At 36.5% G+C, this 18,878-nt stretch overlaps 2 protein-coding genes and 3 non-coding genes across 9 annotated transcripts; 1 reads left to right on the top strand and 4 right to left on the bottom strand.

The window, feature by feature from the left end:
- Nucleotides 1-759: 759 nt before the first annotated feature.
- On the bottom strand, nucleotides 760-4,014 carry LOC140758998 (actin-related protein 7). The gene is made up of 7 exons (XM_073095439.1): nucleotides 3,762-4,014; nucleotides 3,459-3,668; nucleotides 2,996-3,137; nucleotides 2,398-2,642; nucleotides 1,656-1,839; nucleotides 1,170-1,237; nucleotides 760-1,076 (listed from the first exon to the last, which is right to left on the bottom strand). Exons 1-7 carry the CDS (start codon nucleotides 3,837-3,839, stop codon nucleotides 924-926), a joined length of 1,080 nt encoding a protein of 359 aa, XP_072951540.1. The 5' UTR covers nucleotides 3,840-4,014; the 3' UTR covers nucleotides 760-923.
- A 155-nt stretch (nucleotides 4,015-4,169) lies between these two features.
- Nucleotides 4,170-4,261, bottom strand: LOC140759820 (small nucleolar RNA snoR114). Its single transcript, XR_012104273.1, has one exon. It is a non-coding gene; the product is annotated as a small nucleolar RNA snoR114 (small nucleolar RNA).
- A 20-nt stretch (nucleotides 4,262-4,281) lies between these two features.
- On the bottom strand, nucleotides 4,282-4,368 carry TRNAM-CAU (transfer RNA methionine (anticodon CAU)). The gene is given in 2 exon segments: nucleotides 4,282-4,317; nucleotides 4,331-4,368. It is a non-coding gene; the product is annotated as a tRNA-Met (tRNA).
- Nucleotides 4,369-5,435: 1,067 nt separating this feature from the next.
- TRNAV-AAC (transfer RNA valine (anticodon AAC)) lies at nucleotides 5,436-5,509 on the top strand. The gene has a single exon. It is a non-coding gene; the product is annotated as a tRNA-Val (tRNA).
- Nucleotides 5,510-8,903: 3,394 nt separating this feature from the next.
- Nucleotides 8,904-13,152, bottom strand: LOC140758996 (transcription factor PHYTOCHROME INTERACTING FACTOR-LIKE 13-like). Of its 5 annotated transcripts, none has more exons than XM_073095437.1 (10): nucleotides 12,961-13,152; nucleotides 12,014-12,237; nucleotides 11,032-11,905; nucleotides 10,791-10,889; nucleotides 10,645-10,710; nucleotides 10,275-10,340; nucleotides 10,170-10,188; nucleotides 9,889-10,085; nucleotides 9,686-9,812; nucleotides 8,904-9,302 (listed from the first exon to the last, which is right to left on the bottom strand). In XM_073095437.1, the coding sequence occupies exons 2-10, from the start codon at nucleotides 12,103-12,105 to the stop codon at nucleotides 9,298-9,300; spliced, it is 1,545 nt and encodes a 514-aa protein (XP_072951538.1). In that variant the 5' UTR covers nucleotides 12,106-12,237; nucleotides 12,961-13,152; the 3' UTR covers nucleotides 8,904-9,297. The 5 variants fall into 5 exon arrangements, with proteins under 5 accessions (XP_072951538.1, XP_072951539.1, XP_072951536.1 ...); XM_073095438.1 differs by having other exon boundaries at nucleotides 9,889-10,188; nucleotides 11,032-11,645; nucleotides 11,748-11,905; XM_073095435.1 differs by having other exon boundaries at nucleotides 9,889-10,188; nucleotides 12,014-12,845.
- Between the last annotated feature and the right edge of the window lie 5,726 nt (nucleotides 13,153-18,878).

Genomic DNA, 18,878 nt, shown 5'->3' with positions numbered 1-18,878 from the left:
TGGACCATTATGTAACGCTAGTGTCTGACATGAGTTCAGTTTTACTGCTGTCTATAGTGACTGTCTCATCTTTTGAGTATCTTTGCATTAGATAGGACTCTATTATTAGCTGGATTTAATCTTTCGCTTATGAGTTATGCCCCCTATTTATCCCCTACTTACATATATTAACCCATACCAAATAGGAAGCATAAATCTAATATAATTCCATACAAATTATTAGTTTATGCACTAAGCCAACAAAAAAAGAAAGAGGCTAAGAGTGTAGTGAGAACTGAAAGGAAAATTTACATCACAAATTAGCTAATTTTTTATTTTTTATTTTTATTTTTATTTTTTTTGGCATGAGGAAAAGCATCCCAATTTCCATATGGAAAAAGGTTCCATAATCATTAGTCCTGTCGGCGAGCATCCTGAACTGTATGAATTGTGGCGTCCTGCGGCGGAAGTCGGCGGCTGGATGCAGATCGTCGCCGAATCACGTGAGGGACCAACACGAGCGCTTTTGGAGAGATTCGTTGGTCGCTATCGAACATGTGGAATAGTCTCCAATCTATTCCCGTTCCAGACGGATAGAATTTTTTTTCACGCCACTATCCGGGTGCTTTATCCAACATGTCGGTGTCTTTGTCGGCTTTTTCTTTCCTTCCTTTTCCTCTTCAGTGTGGTCTCTGACTCTAATTTGGAGCTTTAATATTAAACTCCAAATACCATTGCTTTATTCACTAATAAAAAAAAAGAGTTGATAACAACAAGGACAGCAGTAAATAGATTTTCTTCAAGTGGAATACATCATCACATTAAGTTGTAAGAGGACTTCTTGAAGAAAGACAAGCATCTTAATTAAATTAAAGACAAAAACTTGGTATGTTGGTCTACAATTACCAAGACTACCAGGCTAAGCTACTGTTAGAACTTTTAACTTAGAAGCACTTCCTGTGAACAATGGCAGGCCCTGTCTCATCGTAGTCTCCCTTTGTGACGTGCTGGTTCTGAGGGAAAACAACTTTAGCCAATATTGCACCACCCATCCAGGCTGAGTTCTTTGCCAAGTTCTCTGGCATGTACTCAGGGGCCTAGAAAGAATGAAAGAAGCATTGGTGTTAAAACTAAAAACCAACCAAAAACTGCTGCTTAATAAAAATTAAGTATCATACTAGGTTGCATACCTTTACAAGAGATGGGCGGACGGATGAAGAGCATAGATTTGCTTCTTTCTGGAAGCGATCTTCCAAACCTGAAGAATAGAAAATTAAAGTAGGATTAAAGCCAATTCTCCACATCCATGGGAAGACCACTAATTAGGTGTAACAACTTTCCGATATATTTATCAGCAATGTGAGGGTCAATATTGTTCAAGGAATAGAGAGAGAGATTTGTATACAAGACTCGAGATAATGCAGAATGTAACATAGTTTCATCTGAACAATGTTAGCAATTGAACGAAGGCAAACAGAAGTATTCACACAAAACATATCATGTTCAAGAAATAAATGGAGGTCATTCTACAAGAAGGGACAATCATCATGGCTAAAAAAATCTGCATGCAATACATTTTTCATAACTGAATTTTGAACAAGCCATGTTCCTGAGCAATACTCAAAGTCTATAAGCAAGAATTTGAGGCATCCAGGTACAGTGAAAAGATAATGGACCTGTCAGAGATGCTGTACCACCACATAGCACGGTATTCTCAAGTAGCTGACGGTGGTTTTCTGATGAAACAGTTGAGATGCTTCGGACTAGCTGGTCAACAATTCCATACTCCTCTAAACCTAAGATAGATGGTTGGAATAGAGCTTCACCAACAATATATCGTTCCCTTTCAATTGTTATCACCTGAAAACTTGGTTATAATAGTCACTCCAGGTATGCAAAAGTTAAAGAAATCACATGCAGATTTATCACCTAAAAACTTGGTTATAATAGTCACTCCAGGTATGCAAAAGCCTGTGCCTGGCCTAAGATAAAAGTAATATGATGCAATTTATATATTATTTTCATCTTAATCCAATGCAACGCACAGAAAGTTGCACAGTTTTCAAATTGAAAGTAAACGGGGATGGCAACCTTCAGAAAATTAGTACACAGCCAGAAACAATGATCTGTAAAATAATTCAGACTACTCTGGATGAATCTTCAGTTAGGATAGGTCTGAGTCCTACATTTTGCAGTTTACAAGTTGCTTAGCAGGCATATTGAAATGTGATTACTGTTTCTGTCATGTGAAACTTGACTGACCAATTATGCTAAAGAATCCAAACAATGCAACTATTATAAAACTAAAGATGAGAAAGGTACAAGAAGAATTATGCTAAAGAATATGCTTTGATTTATAGATATTAAAAAGAGCATAACCGTGATTTAAATCACACAACAGTTTAACCAGAAACAGACCTGTCCGTCTGGAAGGGTATGCTTCTCCTTCTGGCATGAATTCCGTGTCCCTTCGAAGGCAGATTGGTCCTCCGCACAGCAAGCATATATCTCTTTCAACTTCTCAACCTCAGATATGTCGATGTTTACTGACGGATTAGACTTACGAAGTTCTTGCGCAAGCAAGTTTGTCAAATCAATCCCCCCAACTTCAAACCTTTTTGAGGCTATGTGTTGAACAGCACCTTCACAAACTGGTGCAATATCTGATATAGTGACAAAGATTGTTAATATAGAACTGCATCTTCTATAATAGAAGTACTAAGTCTCTGCCAAGTATATCAGAATAAATGAGAATCAATTATCCAAGCCTGTTTTGAATTGTAGCTTCTAAGTTTATCACTGCATCCGTAGTTCCCATGCAATGTGTTTAAATCAACAGTCCTACCTATTTATGATTTCATATGATGTGTTTCCTGTGGTGATCACAATATTATCTGAACTTTTCTAGTACACTTACATGAAAGAGAATATAACCTAGTGACAAAACAAAACTATCACAAATCTTGACCTTCATCCAAAACGAGAGGAAAAGCAAAAGCCAGTCTCAGAAACATACCAATCTTCCCATGCCCAATGTCTACAGTACATCCCGAGATACGCCCTACAGCATAAAGCGATAGTACAGCTTGTTCAGAAGCATAAAATCCCGAAACATTGAATGTCTCAAACATCAGCTGCACCAGCTGTTCCCTGAAGGCCTGCAAGAAGGAAAGAAGGACAAAGCAAAATTACACAAATTGACATCTTGATGCACCAAAATAACATAGCAGATTACTCTAAAACACATCCTCACAGAACATATATGTGTTAATCAATCTGACAAACCATTCTGATTGTACATTGTATACAACAACTAGTCCTAGTCTGCTAGATAAATCAAATGCTATGTGGAGAAGACAATTTCCACCTTTAAAAACCACAACTTTTGCCAGCAGAGTATCATTTCCAAAATAAGCAAAATTGATTAAGCTGCACGCAAGGAAGGAAACAGAAGCATACAGAATAATCCATCCACAGACCTTTGGAGTAAACAGTGGTTCCGTAAACAAAATCTGCCCTTCCTCCCCAATCTCCCATCCAATGTTCGTATACAACACATGCCTCAGCAAATCCTCCATAGCGTCCCAGTCCTTAACAAACCCCCTCACCACGGGATCCACCGTCACCTCCTCGATTCCATCGCCCATCTCTCCCTCCTCCACCACCCGCTTCATCTTCGTCGGAATTATCTGCTCCAAGCGAAACATTCGACCGATCAATTCAATAAAAGTACCAAAATTTAAGAAAAGGACACCGACCGGGATAAGCAAAGAAGCTCTTACCAGAGCGGGATCCTGATCCGGGGAAGCGATCCCAGCCTTGAGAAGCTTGGATCCGGCGTCGACTACCACCGCCTCCATCGAATCGGAGTCGAAACCCTAGCTCCCCGATTCAGAAGAAGGAAACCCTAGATCGCTAGGAATCGCTCGCTACGCGATGAAAGGAGACGAAAGGAAACCCTCCGATCTCCCACCGTAATTGGAGAGTGGAGTGGGCGGGAAAGGAGGTTTTCGACGGGCGCGAAGTAGGCGGCCATTCGCCACTTCGTGTGAGCTACTCGGTGATGCTATTTATGCTCGGGATGGGAGCAGGAAACGGATCAAATTAAACGGGTACTAGTAGGTATGATACTATCCACTATCCACTATCACATTTTTTTAAATAAAAAAAAGGAAAAAAAAATAGAGACAAAGCTCAGATGCGCTGGTATCGTCTGTGAATCAGACGGCTGTGATGGACCCAACCTATCACATATTGAGCGCACAAGTAATCTTCACTGCTCTGTCCATCGAGGGATCAAATTGGGGTGAGAGAGGCTCGAACTCTCGACCTCAGGATAACTCAATCAAGCTATGAGACCTACGCGCTAGCCAACTGCGCCACCACCCCGTTGTTGAACAAGCAAGAAAAATAATATTATCGTAGTCAATTCATTTATATTCTAAAGAAAATTCTAAGATCTGAAAAATATCTATAAAAGCAATGTAATTGTATTTCTTCTATTATTTAGCTAGTTTTATATTAATCTTTAGTTTTAGGTACATAAAATCATGACTTTACCAAACCATATCTCAATTCTAATTTTATATTAATCTTTGGTTATTCAATAAATATCATTACTCTAGGCAATTATGAAGAAGAAAAAAGAGAAGCTCAGTCTATTAGCAAAAACCTATCTGAATTGTATGATTCACTGGTTAAATAATGAATCAATTGCTTTTCTTATCCCAAAACTAAATTAAACATTCTTGATGGTCGATTCACCGTTTTACCGGTCTAACCTCAGTTTATTTTGGTTTTAATAATAACTACGATTGCAACAAAGATTTCATAGTAATTATATTATTTTAGTTGCAAAATGAAATACTAAGTTCAAAATTGTAGATACAAGCTAAAGAAGTTAATAATAAGCAACTTCAATATTGTTTGGTTAGATTTTCTAGGTGCTATATTAATAGATACAGTATCTAATCCTAAATTTATTGATTAGTTTGGTGCACCAGCCATTTAGGACTTTGTAGAATCGATTGACCTACCATGAAAAAGTTACTTTGCCGACTCATCCATTCATGCCCTACACACTAACTGAGGTTTCAATCTATTCTTGTCGACTCTATCTCTATCTTTTGCCGCATCTCGAAAAGGATGGAATCTATCTAACATGAGAAATCTTTTTGTAATATGACTCTTCTATTTGACTAAAATTTAATAGGATCTAAATGATTCTATATCTAAAAAGAATTGACCATTTATTTAGTCTATATCTAGCATTATGGCTCATAAATGATAAAAAAAAATTGTCATTTCATCGAACTTTTTGAAAGATCCTACAAAATACAAAATTTTGAAAAATTTATTAAACTCTGGTACAACATTTGACATTCACCCCCTTAAAGTGGAGTGAATGGAAAAGATCAAGGATAATTATATTTTGTATTGCGACTTGTTACACAAACGGTGTCGTGGTGTAGTTGGTTATCACGTCAGTCTAACACACTGAAGGTCTCCGGTTCGAGTCCGGGCGACGCCACTTATTAATTTTTTGTCCCTTTCATTTTGCTAATGGGCCGGCTTAGGCTAATAAGCCCATTGGGCTCTCAAGTTTAAATTCCTCCTGATAAAATTACCTTTTATTGTAAACAAGTCTCTCTTATTCTCAAAAAAATTCTGGTGTACAAAAATCTCCCCCCCTCCCAAAAGAAATTTACGGTCAACCCTCTTAAAGGACTCTTTCTAATGGTCAACCACTTGCCAACACCACAGGGTTTTCAGGGTCGGTTGGTTGACTTCACCTCCCTATTTATTTCTTCCACCTCTCCCCCCTCCTATTAATTACATAGACAAAAGAGTCTAGATAGAGAAAGAAGAAGATGGCCCAGGCTGTGAGGGGAGAAGAAGATGGCCAAGCCCAGCTCATTAAAGAAATTACCAACCAAAACCACCAACATGATGTTGATACTCCTAAGGTCTCCTACTCTTATCCTCTTTCTCCTCTCCAGGTTTTACTCCCATTTGATACAATTTGCTAATTTAATTCAAGGGATAATTATACTGTAAAAAAAATCTCTCACCATGTTGCAATCTACTTTTCTCTATTTCTTTCTGAAGAGCCTAAAATAAGTGTTAAAAGTCTTTGGAGAGACTAAAGTTGATCACATGACACTCATATTTCTATTTTTCTAATAGTAAATTCTAACGGATAACTAACGGAAATGGACATTTTAAAAGTTTTCTATTGTTAAGAAGGTCAATACGTCAGGAAAAGTAAATAATAGAGTATATGCGAAAAAGTGCAAACAAACATTTGAAAGGGTCTAGATGTAATTGTCCCTTGTATTTCTACTTATGAGCTCATCAATGAAGGGCATTCTTAGGCCCATCAGTCATCGTCTCAACGAGATCATTAAATTAGCATTTGTTACACCATCTTGCATCAAGCTGGCACTGCCTATCATTATTAATTGCTTTGTTGCATGTAAGGTGGTTGAGTTATTGACTGAATGAGCTAAATGCTGCAGTGAGGTGTCGTCCTCTGATAAAAAGCAGGCCACTTCTGTATGGAATGTTTTTGTTTCTTGCAAACTCTTGGCTAATTTGTGTTTTAATTTGATGGTTTTAGTTAGTTGGTCAGATCAGCCATGACCAGCTTTGTGATGCCATGCATGAAGAGATTCTTAGGTCAAAGGAAACATGGAGGAGGATTTCATCCATGGCCCTGCAAGAGAAGGGAAGGTCACAGAGCAGCCCAAGTCTCCAAAGAGGTTAATAAATCCCAAAGCAGAAGACCAGTAGAGAGAAGCTTGGCTTCTAAACTATGCATTGTTAATAAATTTTCATATCACCAAGTATGCTATTCTTTCAGCATACTTCCATATCTCTGTGAACCTGCTTACCATAACCTATGTATCACTAGCTTCAAATAAAATGTTAGTGGCAAATTAGTCAACCACTTTGATGTTTCTTTTAAATTTATTTTATGTGGTAGCTAAACTTATTCTACAATCTCTTGATGATCCAAAGGATAAGACATATCTTGAAAAGAATGTGGTCCCTGTGAGCTTGTCATTGTTAAGTGCCTTAAAGATGCATGCAATTTGATGTTGGACTTATCTTCCTTTTAGATATGTTGGTATAGGATTGGATTCAGTACCATTCTTGAGACGCATTGACTGAAAGTGATTGCAAGAACATAGCACTTACTAGTATATATATATCCTACAAATCTATCATTAGACAGAACAAAGTGTGCATCTTTTTGTCAATCAAGTATTTTAGAAGCATATCACTTAGTTGCAGATGTTTCTATCAATCAGAACAAAGCAATGATTAGCACAAAATAAATCATTTGCTAATCCACTGGAGCCTATAAGACCACCAAATAGTTGTGGTCAGCTTTGGATAGTGAAAGAAGAATAGAAAAATCTGAGGGCCAATGAACATAGAGGATCCAGTTTGTGGATACAGGGGAAAGCTTAGAAAGATATGATCCATGAGCAGAAGCCATGTTCCTAAAGGGCCCTACCACTTGCAATTTTAGGCTTTTAAACATCAAGGAAAGAAGAAAAAGAAGGGGGAACAGAGAGAGAGAGAGAGAGAGCTGTCTGCAGCCCCACTTTATGTCTGTTGCTCAAGAAAGAGAGAGAGAGTTGTGGTTATCATTCAGTGTTTGGATTCTTTGTGGGTCCTCCATTAACATTCTCACAGCCTCTATCTACCACTAAAGAGATTTGATAGATGCTTCAAAATTGACTAACATAGGCTATCATAAAGAGCCTCTACAGCTCTAGTTAGAGTATAAAAGGATAAAATTTCTGTTCTCTAACAGTACTTAAGATTTTAGAGTAATTGTAGATCTAATATGATATCAGAGCATATTAGGGCTTTTCTTCCTCTTTTTATTATTTTAGGGCCTCTATGGCTCTAGTTAAGAGTATGAAAGAATGAAATTACCTTTTTCTAATAGTATAGTCTATTAGGACTTGTTTGGTTTGAGACTAAGCCTCGAACTTCATTAGTTAGTATCATTTTTCAGTTTTGATTTTTTTAACAGTGAACTTAGTTAGGTATAAAAAAAAAAGTATTTGGTTACTAAACCAAGTTAAGGATCCTTGAGCTAATTCAGGGACCCTTTCTGAACTCAAACCAAGCGAACTCTTAAGTTTTTAGTGTAGTTGTTGATTCAACATGATTTGAGAGCCGATTATGACTTTTCTTTCTTGTTTCATATATTGTAATATGATTTTTTTTTTCTTTATATTCTAACAGCCCAGTTTATTTTTAGTTCAGCATCCAACATGTTGCATTACTAAGCTTATGGCAGATGAGCAAGTGGGCAATTTTTTAATTGATCTGGTTCATCAAATACAGCTTGTGTGTGTTTTTCCCCCTATAAAAGGAAAAGAAAGTGTGGGGGATTAAGTATTTAAGATATGATTAATTTTATGAATGTGATATCTAAATTATGGACTGTCCAGGAATGGCAACATGACCTGCATGCATGTGGCTGTACTGACAGAGTGTGCAATTATATTATTTCCTTCTGCCTACTTGGTCACCCAACAACAGACACTCAAAAACTCCTCCTAGAAGGATAAAACCATACATTTTGAATGGAAAAGAAACTTATCCATGGCAGGAGGCTAGTAGCATAAAGGGAACAAGGAGGGAAAGCACCATTGAAAGTTTCAGATGGAATGAATGAGGAGATAAGTCACAGAAGAAATAAGAGGTTGACCAATCCAATTGTTGACAGACACCTAGACAGACCAAGTAAAATTGGAAATGGGATTTGACAGACTAATTCAGTGAGTCCAAGGCATGCCAATCTTTCAGAGATTCTGATCTTGAAGGTCAGTTCACAGAAAAACTAGATAGGATGTGATGAGGTTCTCAAATATAGAAACAAATTGTACAAATAATGAGAATATATCCACAAATAGAATTTTTACATTTACAGGGCATTTTCTGTTCATAAGGGCCAAAACAAAAAAAAACAAAAAAAAATTTATAAGAAATATTAATGAGTTATTACATCATTGTCGTTATCTGGAGCATTTTGAGCTCACAGAAATCTTAATAAGATATTACATCAGTGTCATTATCTGGAGCATTTTGAGCTCACAGAAGACACACTCTTTCCAAGTGTATAAAAATAATGGTAGCTTAAACTACAAGCTACACATAATTTGGCTCCCAAGTTTGAAACACGACATCAGGAGATCTGCTTAACATAATCTCAGTGGCTTGTCTTCATCAGGAACATAAGAATAAGCGGCAGGTACTTGTGAGACATCGCCTCCAAGTATGAAGTATTTTTTGTTAACCTGTCGACATCGAGAAAAGATACTTAAAGCAAAGATTTTGAAAGTTAGGACTTAGGATGCTAACTAGGCAGCTTTACTTATCCATACAAAATTTCAAGAATGCAACAGATAACATCTTAGAGTCAATAAAGAATCCATTAAAATATATATATACATATAACATCAGTTTGCTCATAACTATGTCGCGCAATTTTGTTATAAAGAAAGATTTGCGTCAAGCATGTCATTGTAACAGATTTATTACTTATTGCTCAAGAATAAAAGGTTATCTATGTTTCATGTTACTTCTAAGAAACATCCCTTCTCTTAGAAGAAAATAGTTTTTCATTTATGCCCAATAACTTTAGAAATGTTTATATGCATACTATTTAAATATTGCTTACTAGTTTTGTCCCTTTGTGTATTTTCAGGAGGAAATGCTCCCGAAGTAGGTAAAATATCATTACTAGGAGCAACTGCAGTCTGATTCTGATGCACCATTTGAGGTCCACATGTATAGAAATTCATTGCCTGCATAAAGTTATGTCAGAATGTTGTGGTAAATAAGAGAGAGAAACCGAACAATGAGAATACCTGAACAACAAACCTGAGACGCTGGCTGCATGTGATTGAGACCAAGGAAACGTGCGTACGATTCAGCAAGATGACCATTTTGCATTTGGTTTGGAAAATTAGCTGCATTTAGAGCTGGAGGTGTACACTGTGGTATCTGATTTACCATAGAATTTGAAACCATAGGTTGATTGACATATGGTACTCTTGGCAGTTGAACTTGAGTTTGCACTGAAGGCACAGAGGCAGGATTAACACCCATACCCATGTGAGACATGTACTGGTGGACAGCGGGAAATATAACTGGTGCCATACCTGTTCCCATCCACATAATCTGAGGTGCAGGTAATCACAAATTAATAGACATCAGATTAGTAAATAACCACTCTCTGTATGAAAGGACAGAAAATGATTTCTGACCTGGACTTGCATTTGAAGCGACTTCAAGTACTCAATTGCCTCATCTAACATCGACGCTTTGTCAGTCTGAAATAAGAACATTACTATATCATTAGCATGGACGTGAGCCTAAAAAGCAAAAACCATATCAGTGATTACGAATAGAGAAAATGACAGTAACACGAGAAATCTATGCAGATTTTGTGCTTCAGCTACTTCTACACAAATAACATGTCTGATGCTACTAGTAGAAAGAAGATAATGGTCTAAGATTGGAAAATTAAGCGATGCCAACAAGTTGTAATAATTGGCCAAAGTTACAACGTGATAAATGCACTGCTATTAGATTTTCAGATACTGTAGGATTTCCTGCACCATCAAGACATTGTACCTTGTTGCAATGAGGTATGAGCTCTTGCAATGCCCTCATTTTTTCATTAATTCGGTCCCGTCTTCTCTACATCAGAAAAGAGATAAGAGTAAGAACATGAGCTGCAAGTCAGGATGCTCTAAAGAAATAAGTTCTAAAATGCTCACTCTCTCTGATAGGTTATGAACTTCAGCAGCACGACTTCTGCGTGTAGATGAAGAGCGCTGAGCTGATTTGTTTGCTTCAATGGACTCAAACTCAGTTTCCTGCAAATAACATATTCTATAAATTATTTTCTCTTTCTTTGAGGAAGAAAGATAACAAAAATGAAATCCGAACAGAGTGCCCGTTTTGCTCCTATTTACACTCCTTTTAATTGAAAACTTGGCTTAACAAAGAGACAAGTACCTCATTGTGACTTTCAGGTTCTTCCATTTCTTTTCCCTTCCTCTTGTTGCTCTGGTTGCTTGTGCTCTGTTGTCCCATTCTTCCAAAACTACAACCAGACCCACCTGATGATGAAGTGGCAGTGGCTTCATAAGTGCTTGCATTCATCCCTTCAGAGGGCAACCTAGTATGAACATCCTTTTTCAAGCCTCTCGAAACAGCAATAGCTGCATCATTGCTCATAACATGGCTTCGCTCGGCCTGTGTGTGAACTTGGTTACTTTTACAAATGCTTGATCCAATTGTCATCATCGAGGAGGACTCTACAGCTCCAATGTGAAACCTATTTCCTGATCCCTTCTCCTCCAACTGACGGTTCGATGATCCCACGTCAGCCTTCAGTGGCCTAGAGAAGTGGGAAAAGTTAGTGGCACAGTCATTCTCTATGCTTGGAGCATGGTTAGAACCCGTATCGTTCAATTTAGGAGAAGGCATCATTTTTTCTTGCATATGAAAAGCGGACTGCTGAGGCATAGATGCAGTAAAAACATTGCCTTCACTTGTGTCACCAACAATCGCACATCTCCCGTCCTCTGAAGCAGCATCCTTGCTCATCTTATCAGTGCCAGTGGCTTCTGCATTTGGCATTTCACAGAAGAACATTGAGTAGAAATCTTTCTCGAATGAATCATCAAGTTGGTACTGAAACCATGATGCAGTCTCATCTTGAGTCAGACCGTTCGTGTTCCCAGGAGCCATGCTTGACCTTAATATTGACTCAGTTTTCTGAACTTGTCTGAGGTTGCTGGCTGCAGCTGGTGTTTTCCGATGAGTCTGACTTTGCATAACAACATGCCCATTTTGCCATAAGAGTTCAACAAGCTCATTATCCGGCCTGTGCGACGGAAACATGACATTAGAGAGTATAAAGTGTTAGAATAAATAAATCGACATATTCTTTTTCCTCGATATGCAGAATACCATCAAGTTAAGGAAGGCTAACCCAATAGGTTTCTTTTGATTCGACACTGCAAGAAGATCTGTAAATGATCTAGAGTCGTCTTCCATATTCCAGTCAGGAACAAATTGGTTCATCACCAATATTGGCTTCTGTTCCAGAGGTATATCAGAATTACGACAGCAAACAATGACAATTTGCAGTTAGACAATTCCAGGAAGAACTAGCTTAACAGATATATATTCACATCGATCCTGAGGTTTCATTTCCTACAGATAAATAGAAACCAGAACAAACCAAGATTAGGATCCAATGGAAGAACACCATGCTCAGTTACAACAAAAGAATATAAAAACTGAATAAAGAGAACTATATATTGGTACTCTTGATAAATTGCAGTGCGACGAATACAGACTAAAAAACTTGGTCTACAAAAAACTATAAATTCCAAAAGAAGGATCAAATGGAACAGAGCCAAATAATCTAGAGGAGCCTAACAAAAAACAAACAAACAAAAAGAAAGAATCCCCAAATGAGAACAACTATAATTCAAAGACTTAATACTTAATTCAATGCATGATTTCAAAAACAAAAAAACAAAGAAAATTGTATCAAGACTACAAATTTGTTTATAATTACAAATGGAGAAGCATAGAAAGGAGAAACCTCTCTCTCCGAATGAACAACATACAAAGAATTTGGGATAATTTACTCGAAAGAAAGTTGCTCCTTTTTTTTAAAAAAAGAGAAGAAGAAGAAGAAGATGATGAAGAAGAAGAAGAATCTTTTTGAAGAGCAGCAAGAACAGCACGAATTCAGATCAAACGGATGAGGACGATAAATGGTTTCCTGCAGCCACTAAATAGCAACCAATCTCCTAAAAAACAAAAACCCACATCAGAAAGCTCATAAAGAAGCCACCCAGAAAGGCAAAGTCCCATCTTTATGGAAGTGGAAAGGGGGAGAGAGGCAGGCAATAGGCAAGAACCAACCTTTTTCCTCTAAGAGCGGTTCGGTTCTTCTTCCACCTCCACTTCGCTAACAGTCCACCATTAAAATAGAGTTCCCTTTACTCTTCTCTCTTCTCCCTCTCTTCTCCTCACCTCTCCTCTCTTCTTCCTCCCTTCTCTCCTCTCCTCTCCTCTCCTCTCCTCTCCGGGTGTCGTTGTGCTCCACTTGCGAAGAACGAGACTGTGGGTTTGTTCGATTTGACGCGCACTGTGGTTTTTAGCCATAAACCGGATTCGGGTTGAGAAGGGGACGTGACGTCGTTATCGAATCCATATAAAATTTGTAGTAAATAATGCCTCGTCTGAAATTTATGCATGTCCCATGGCCATGGCCATGCTCATACTATTAATAATTCTCATTAAACCCTGTTACGAGTAATTAAAATATGCTCCAATTGTTAGCCTCCTCTCTCATTCACTGGTTATCCGTTTGACTGTTTTCATCATCATTTCAGAGATAAATAACAAGAAAAAGTTGATAATAAAATACTCATCATATCGTTTTCAATGTATAGAGAGTTTTAGGTATAATTAATCTCTACAGAATAATTACCAGCAGCAGCAGCAGCAACAGCGGAGGTGCAAGTCTTTATTCCACATCCACTATGGGTAGGAAGGATATGCTTGAATCCAGTGGGCATTTCAGAGCATCAGGGTAGCAGATACTGAGAGGGATTAATTTGTTACCGGAAAGGATAACCAAATAACTCGATCATCCGCTCCTTTATATAATCTTATATATATTTATATTTATATTGCATCGGAATCAATTCAAAGCATGCAATAATTAACTTAGCTAAGCACGAAATGTAATGCACGTAGGCTCTTTAAATTTATTATAGCTCTTCTATCTGCATGAGTGTTATATAACTATTATAAACTACAAAGAGTATATATATATATATATAAAAGGGCATCTCAGGTTCCAACCAAGCAATAAAATTATTGAATCAAGAATAACCGAACAGTTATTCAAGATGTTTTTATTCTTTCCTTGGGAAGTAGCAAAAGCACATATTCTAATATTTATTTCACTATTTCTTCACCTGAAAAATAATAACAGATAAAAGGATTTTTGTCTCTAAATCTCTTGTATACCCTTCCAAAAACAATATTTGCATATATCTCTCTCATCAAAACATAATTAAGAGTTAATCTTTTAACAAGGTAAATGTAAATAGACATTATTATTCTTATTTGTATATATTTGTTTTACCTTATACCTGAAGATTTATAAACTACATTAGGAGATTGAATCTACTAGGCACTATTAATATAATAATATAAAAAAATAAAGAGTAGAGAGGTAACCACAAATATATGAATTTTTACATTAAAAATTTTCTCATAAATTACCGGTCAATATCCACGACTATATTTATAAGGCATTGCTCATCCAAACATGTAATATACTGCTACTTGTCGAATTCAATCCTAATACGATAGAACCACCTTCAAACACTTGGTCATAAAAACCGCAACTTAAAAATTTTATTATTTTTAAATATATATATTTTAATATTTGTTATCAAATATCTTATAATTTATGCTAAAAATGATACATAAAATCTATACTTATACATGAATAAATAAATAAAAAGAATTGGAGCACAATTTACTAATTGCAAGAGTACAGATAAAATCCTACAAAAGAGTATCTATTTCTTTTCAACTGCTAAATTTAAGTTAATAGTTATCAAAAAGTAACTTAAAAAAGTGTCCATGTACAAAGTATAAAACCTTTTGACGAATATACGTAGAAGACAAATGCCGATCTCTACTTGGGCCGGGGACTTGCTCTGACCCAAATTCCAAGTCCCAAACAACGGCTGCAGGAGTCTGCAACGACTCCACATGACAGTTTTAATCGGTGCAGCATTCACGTAGGAAGTTGGCAACTTACTCCCTCAGTTCACGCATGCATCCATGGGGTGCCATAACATTTCCCAACATGAGCATTCATGGCTCCTATGTCCTCTGTCCTATGTCCATTAGTACATTGTTCAATGAATCATGCATGGGGGGGGTCGGGAGGTGTACATACTGCATGGACAAAGTGCCATGCATCTTGGAGCATTTGATGTTATTATTAAACTATTAATATTGCTTGGTTTTTATGTGCATGTCGCATTGGGAGGTGTCACAAATTTGTAGATGTAACTTTGGACTCTTCCAAGCATGGACATGATTTGGATCAATCTTGGAGTCCTTGGATTATGCTGGTGATCATTTTGTGGCTCTTCAAGAACTTTAAAATAATATTTAAATGATAGAAATAATTATATTTAGACTCGCTCTAATTATTACTATTTTTCACGTATAGTTTTTCTTCGAGACTTAAGAATAAATATAATAAGTTGTGAATAAAAAAAGGTAATAAAAATCTAAGTATTTAAGATACCTTAAATAATATAGAGGACATAATAGAAATTTTGAGATTGACGGTTATAAAAATAAGGTTATTTAAAATAATTGAATATTTTAAATTTAGCAGTTAAATTAGTATTCAAGGAGTCTATCCAAGCTGGAATAAGTTGACCTTTATTCCTGCCCCTATTTGATTACGCGGACGCGAGCCGGATTGGGCCATGAGAATTAAATAAACTTATCCTTTACCACGTCGTAGGTATTTCAATAATCCAGCAAAAGTCTATCCATACTTTTATTCGCCGAGTGGAGCTTCGCAAGTAGAAACTTTGGAATAAAATTATCTTTATCTGGATCTCTTATCCACGCGTCTATGCCTTCGTTATCGTTAGGTTGCGCATAAATTATATCTTATTCTTTTCCTGGTCAAGTACAGCATCAAATTGTCTCTCAGAAATAAATATAAAAATATAAATTAAAGCACAGGATCAGATTCTGAGACCCGATAAGATATACTTTATTTTAAAATTTAATAATAATAATAATAATAATAATAATAAAAGATATACTTTATTAATGAACAGTATAGGGGTATTTGCACAAAGAAAAATTGATCGAAAATATTTTGTATTTTAATTTTATTATTATTTATATCCTGCATTATCTGTAAAATTAATTCTTAAAAGTACTCTGAGTTAAATTTAATCTAACAATATCTCATAAAATAAAGAATATTATATTAATTTTAAAATTAAAAATTTAAATAACTAAATTACCTTTTGACCTAGTCGCAACCCACTTTTGGCTTTTTTTTTAATTTGGTCACGAGGGTATTTTGGCCATTTTACTCATATAGTTAGATTAAATATATATAATTACTTTCAGGTAAATAAACTAATGTTATAGTAGTTTTTATGATTAAACTGAAAATGTAGGTGACAAATGATAAATTTATATAAGGTTGGGTGTAGACGGTAATAAAAATAAAATACAGGGTATTTTTTATCAATTCTTTTACAGAAGAAAATTACACTTAGACCCTCTTAAAATGTGTCGTACCCAAAAAAAAAAATCTAAAAAGACCAAAACGCCCCTCTACTTATAATCTAGCAACCAAGCGTCTCCTTAGCTTTACTCCCCCCCCCCCCCCCCCAATTCCCCATTCCAATTGGGCCATGTATACCATTCCAGTTGGGCTGAGAGTTAATGGGCCTTTATTGGGCCTGACGTCCATCTGAATTCAAACTACATAGACTAAAAAATTAATAGATTTTAAAATAAAAGGTCTCTTAATCCAAATGGTTAATGGATTAAAAAGTATTAGATAAGATAATTCTTATAAATGAACGGAAGTGAGTAATAACAAGAATAATGCATCTATTTAGGTAATTATTTTAATATATTTTTTCACATATTATATTTAGTATTTAACTATCATAATGAGTTATAAATATTTTAACTCTGCTGTTTTAATTTATGATTACTAATCTATACATACTCATGTATTATAAGTTGAAAAAGAAACATAACAATTAGTTTTTGATATTTACTCCTAGTACTTCTAGAGTTTTCTTTGTCAATTACTAGATGTCCAACCCTTCATAAAAGTTACCTAGATTTATAATTAAAATTAGAAAATAAAATATGCAAAAGTGTACATCTCAACTTGGGGACTCATAATAATAAATAAAAAAAGAGAAAAAAAATATATAATCTTTATCGAATAAAGTTTGTTATTATAGCTCGACGACATAAATGGCTTGGAGTTTTATCTCCGAGAAAAAATCTGACCTCAACCCCAGATTATTAATTTATTATCTACCGGTTTAAAGTTTTAAGCCATCCAGTTGCCAAAGTTACAACATTAGAACTTGGTATGAAAAGAGGAAGCTTCTCTTAAATAAAAATAAAAATAAAACTGTTGTGTTCCTGAAACAAAAGCATGTAATACTGTGCCACTTCTGGAGGAACTCATGCTTTCCAGGCAAGTTCTACCCTTCATAATCCTTGAAAGCAATTTATTATTAGCTCGGGATCAAGAAACGATTCAGCCAAAATCTACATTCAATGATGAGAAATATCAATAATATTTGAGAATGTGCTATAGTTTGATATATTCCTTTTGTTGCCATTAACATATCATGCCAAGACTAATAGATATATATATATATATATATATTATGAATTAGTAAAACTGCTTATCCTCTCAAGAGAATACTAATACAACTCTCTCTACATCTTATTAAAAGCACCTAACATAACCATACATGCATATATTTATATATGTGAAAAGTGTGATCATCATCGTCATCATGCAGCGGGGGCTACATCATTATCGTCGTCATCGTCGTCGTCATCGCTCTCGCCAAACCTTCGTCCGTAGACCCTATCGGCCGGCGCCACGTCATCGCCGACCTTGGCGAAGCCCGAGTGGAGGAGAGTAGTGGACTCGTTAGCAGTGGAAACGACAACGACAACCACCATTTTTAATAGCTTAGATGAGTAGAAAGAACGATTCAAAGAGAGAGAGAGAGAGAGATTGGGAGTTGGGGGGGGGGGGGGGGGGAGTGAAGGTAGGAAGCAAGCAGGCCAATTATTTATAGCGAAAGCCAAATGGGCCGCCAATGGGCCTTGTCCGATGGGGTTTTGTCGAGGAAAGAAGATTCTCGGGTCGGGTTGGGCCCACGGGGAGGGGAAGAATGGGAAGGGCGGGCGGACGGACGGCTCCTGATCGCGCCCGTGTCTGACGTGGGAGGTGGGATCCGGGAGAATGGGGCTAGCTCATGGACGGTGGACGCGGTGCGCAGTCATCACGTGGCCGTAGGGTTTCGTACACGTTCCATTGGGTGCCACGGTGGATGGATTGTATCTCCGGAGTCAACAGAGAGTCTTATACTCGTGTTCTAAAATATAATAGAGTATTTTGTATTTTGATGATAGTATAAATTAAGCCCTTATTTTCGGAGGATATTTCGCCTAATCTAATATTTTTAAAGAAAAAAAATAGATTATTTTTTTTTTGTGAAAAAGAATTAAAAAAAAAAGAGATATTATTCCCGATATTATTACCGTGTTTTAACTTCCAGTTGAGTGCATTTATCTTTTAAGCGGACAGATAAGGAGGCTGTGAATTTGGTATGTATTTCTGTTGCGAAAGTTGTAGTCAAAAGAGTCTCTAACGATGAGACAATGAGTGGACTCAGAAGTCAATAGTCAAAAGTCCTTTCCAATCTGGAAAATCCCGTTCGCATCTTCAAAAAGTAAGGCGTTTATTTATCTTTCTCCGAGTATGAATAATATTTTTATATTCCAAGTCTTAGTGGCATCTTAATATTTGATTACGAGAAGTCTTGTTTTATTTCAAATTTGCAAGCATACTACTTGAATTGGTAGTACCAAATTGGGCTCCACCAGACACTTGAAGTTTATCAATGGGCTATGATGGCGTGGCCTCCTGGCCTTTGGGGTTTTCCGGCCCAGTGGGAAGAGTGACTGAGGGAGGCACTTGGTTGCTTGGTATCACTGGAAATGGC

The sequence above is a fragment of the Typha angustifolia genome, chromosome 4 (genome assembly GCF_048772165.1).
Source record: "Typha angustifolia cultivar Huaian chromosome 4, ASM4877216v1, whole genome shotgun sequence".
In the NCBI taxonomy this organism is placed as follows: Eukaryota; Viridiplantae; Streptophyta; class Magnoliopsida; order Poales; family Typhaceae; genus Typha; species Typha angustifolia.
The sequence above is the reverse complement of the archived record's forward strand: the minus strand, read 5'-3'. Positions and strand labels throughout refer to the sequence as shown.

Coding starts and splice junctions, on each gene's coding strand:
- LOC140758998 (XM_073095439.1), bottom strand. CDS start 3,839: ATGGAGGCGGTGGTAGTCGACGCCGGATCCAAGCTTCTCAAGGCTGGG. Junction 1,238..1,655: donor TGGTACAGCATCTCTGACAG/GTCCATTATCTT, acceptor TCTATTCTTCAG/GTTTGGAAGATCGCTTCCAG. Junction 1,077..1,169: donor TCCGCCCATCTCTTGTAAAG/GTATGCAACCTA, acceptor CATTCTTTCTAG/GCCCCTGAGTACATGCCAGA.
- LOC140758996 (XM_073095435.1), bottom strand. CDS start 12,105: ATGAACCAATTTGTTCCTGACTGGAATATGGAAGACGACTCTAGATCA. Junction 11,906..12,013: donor AATCAAAAGAAACCTATTGG/GTTAGCCTTCCT, acceptor TCCGTCGCACAG/GCCGGATAATGAGCTTGTTG. Junction 10,341..10,644: donor TCATACCTCATTGCAACAAG/GTACAATGTCTT, acceptor TTCTTATTTCAG/ACTGACAAAGCGTCGATGTT.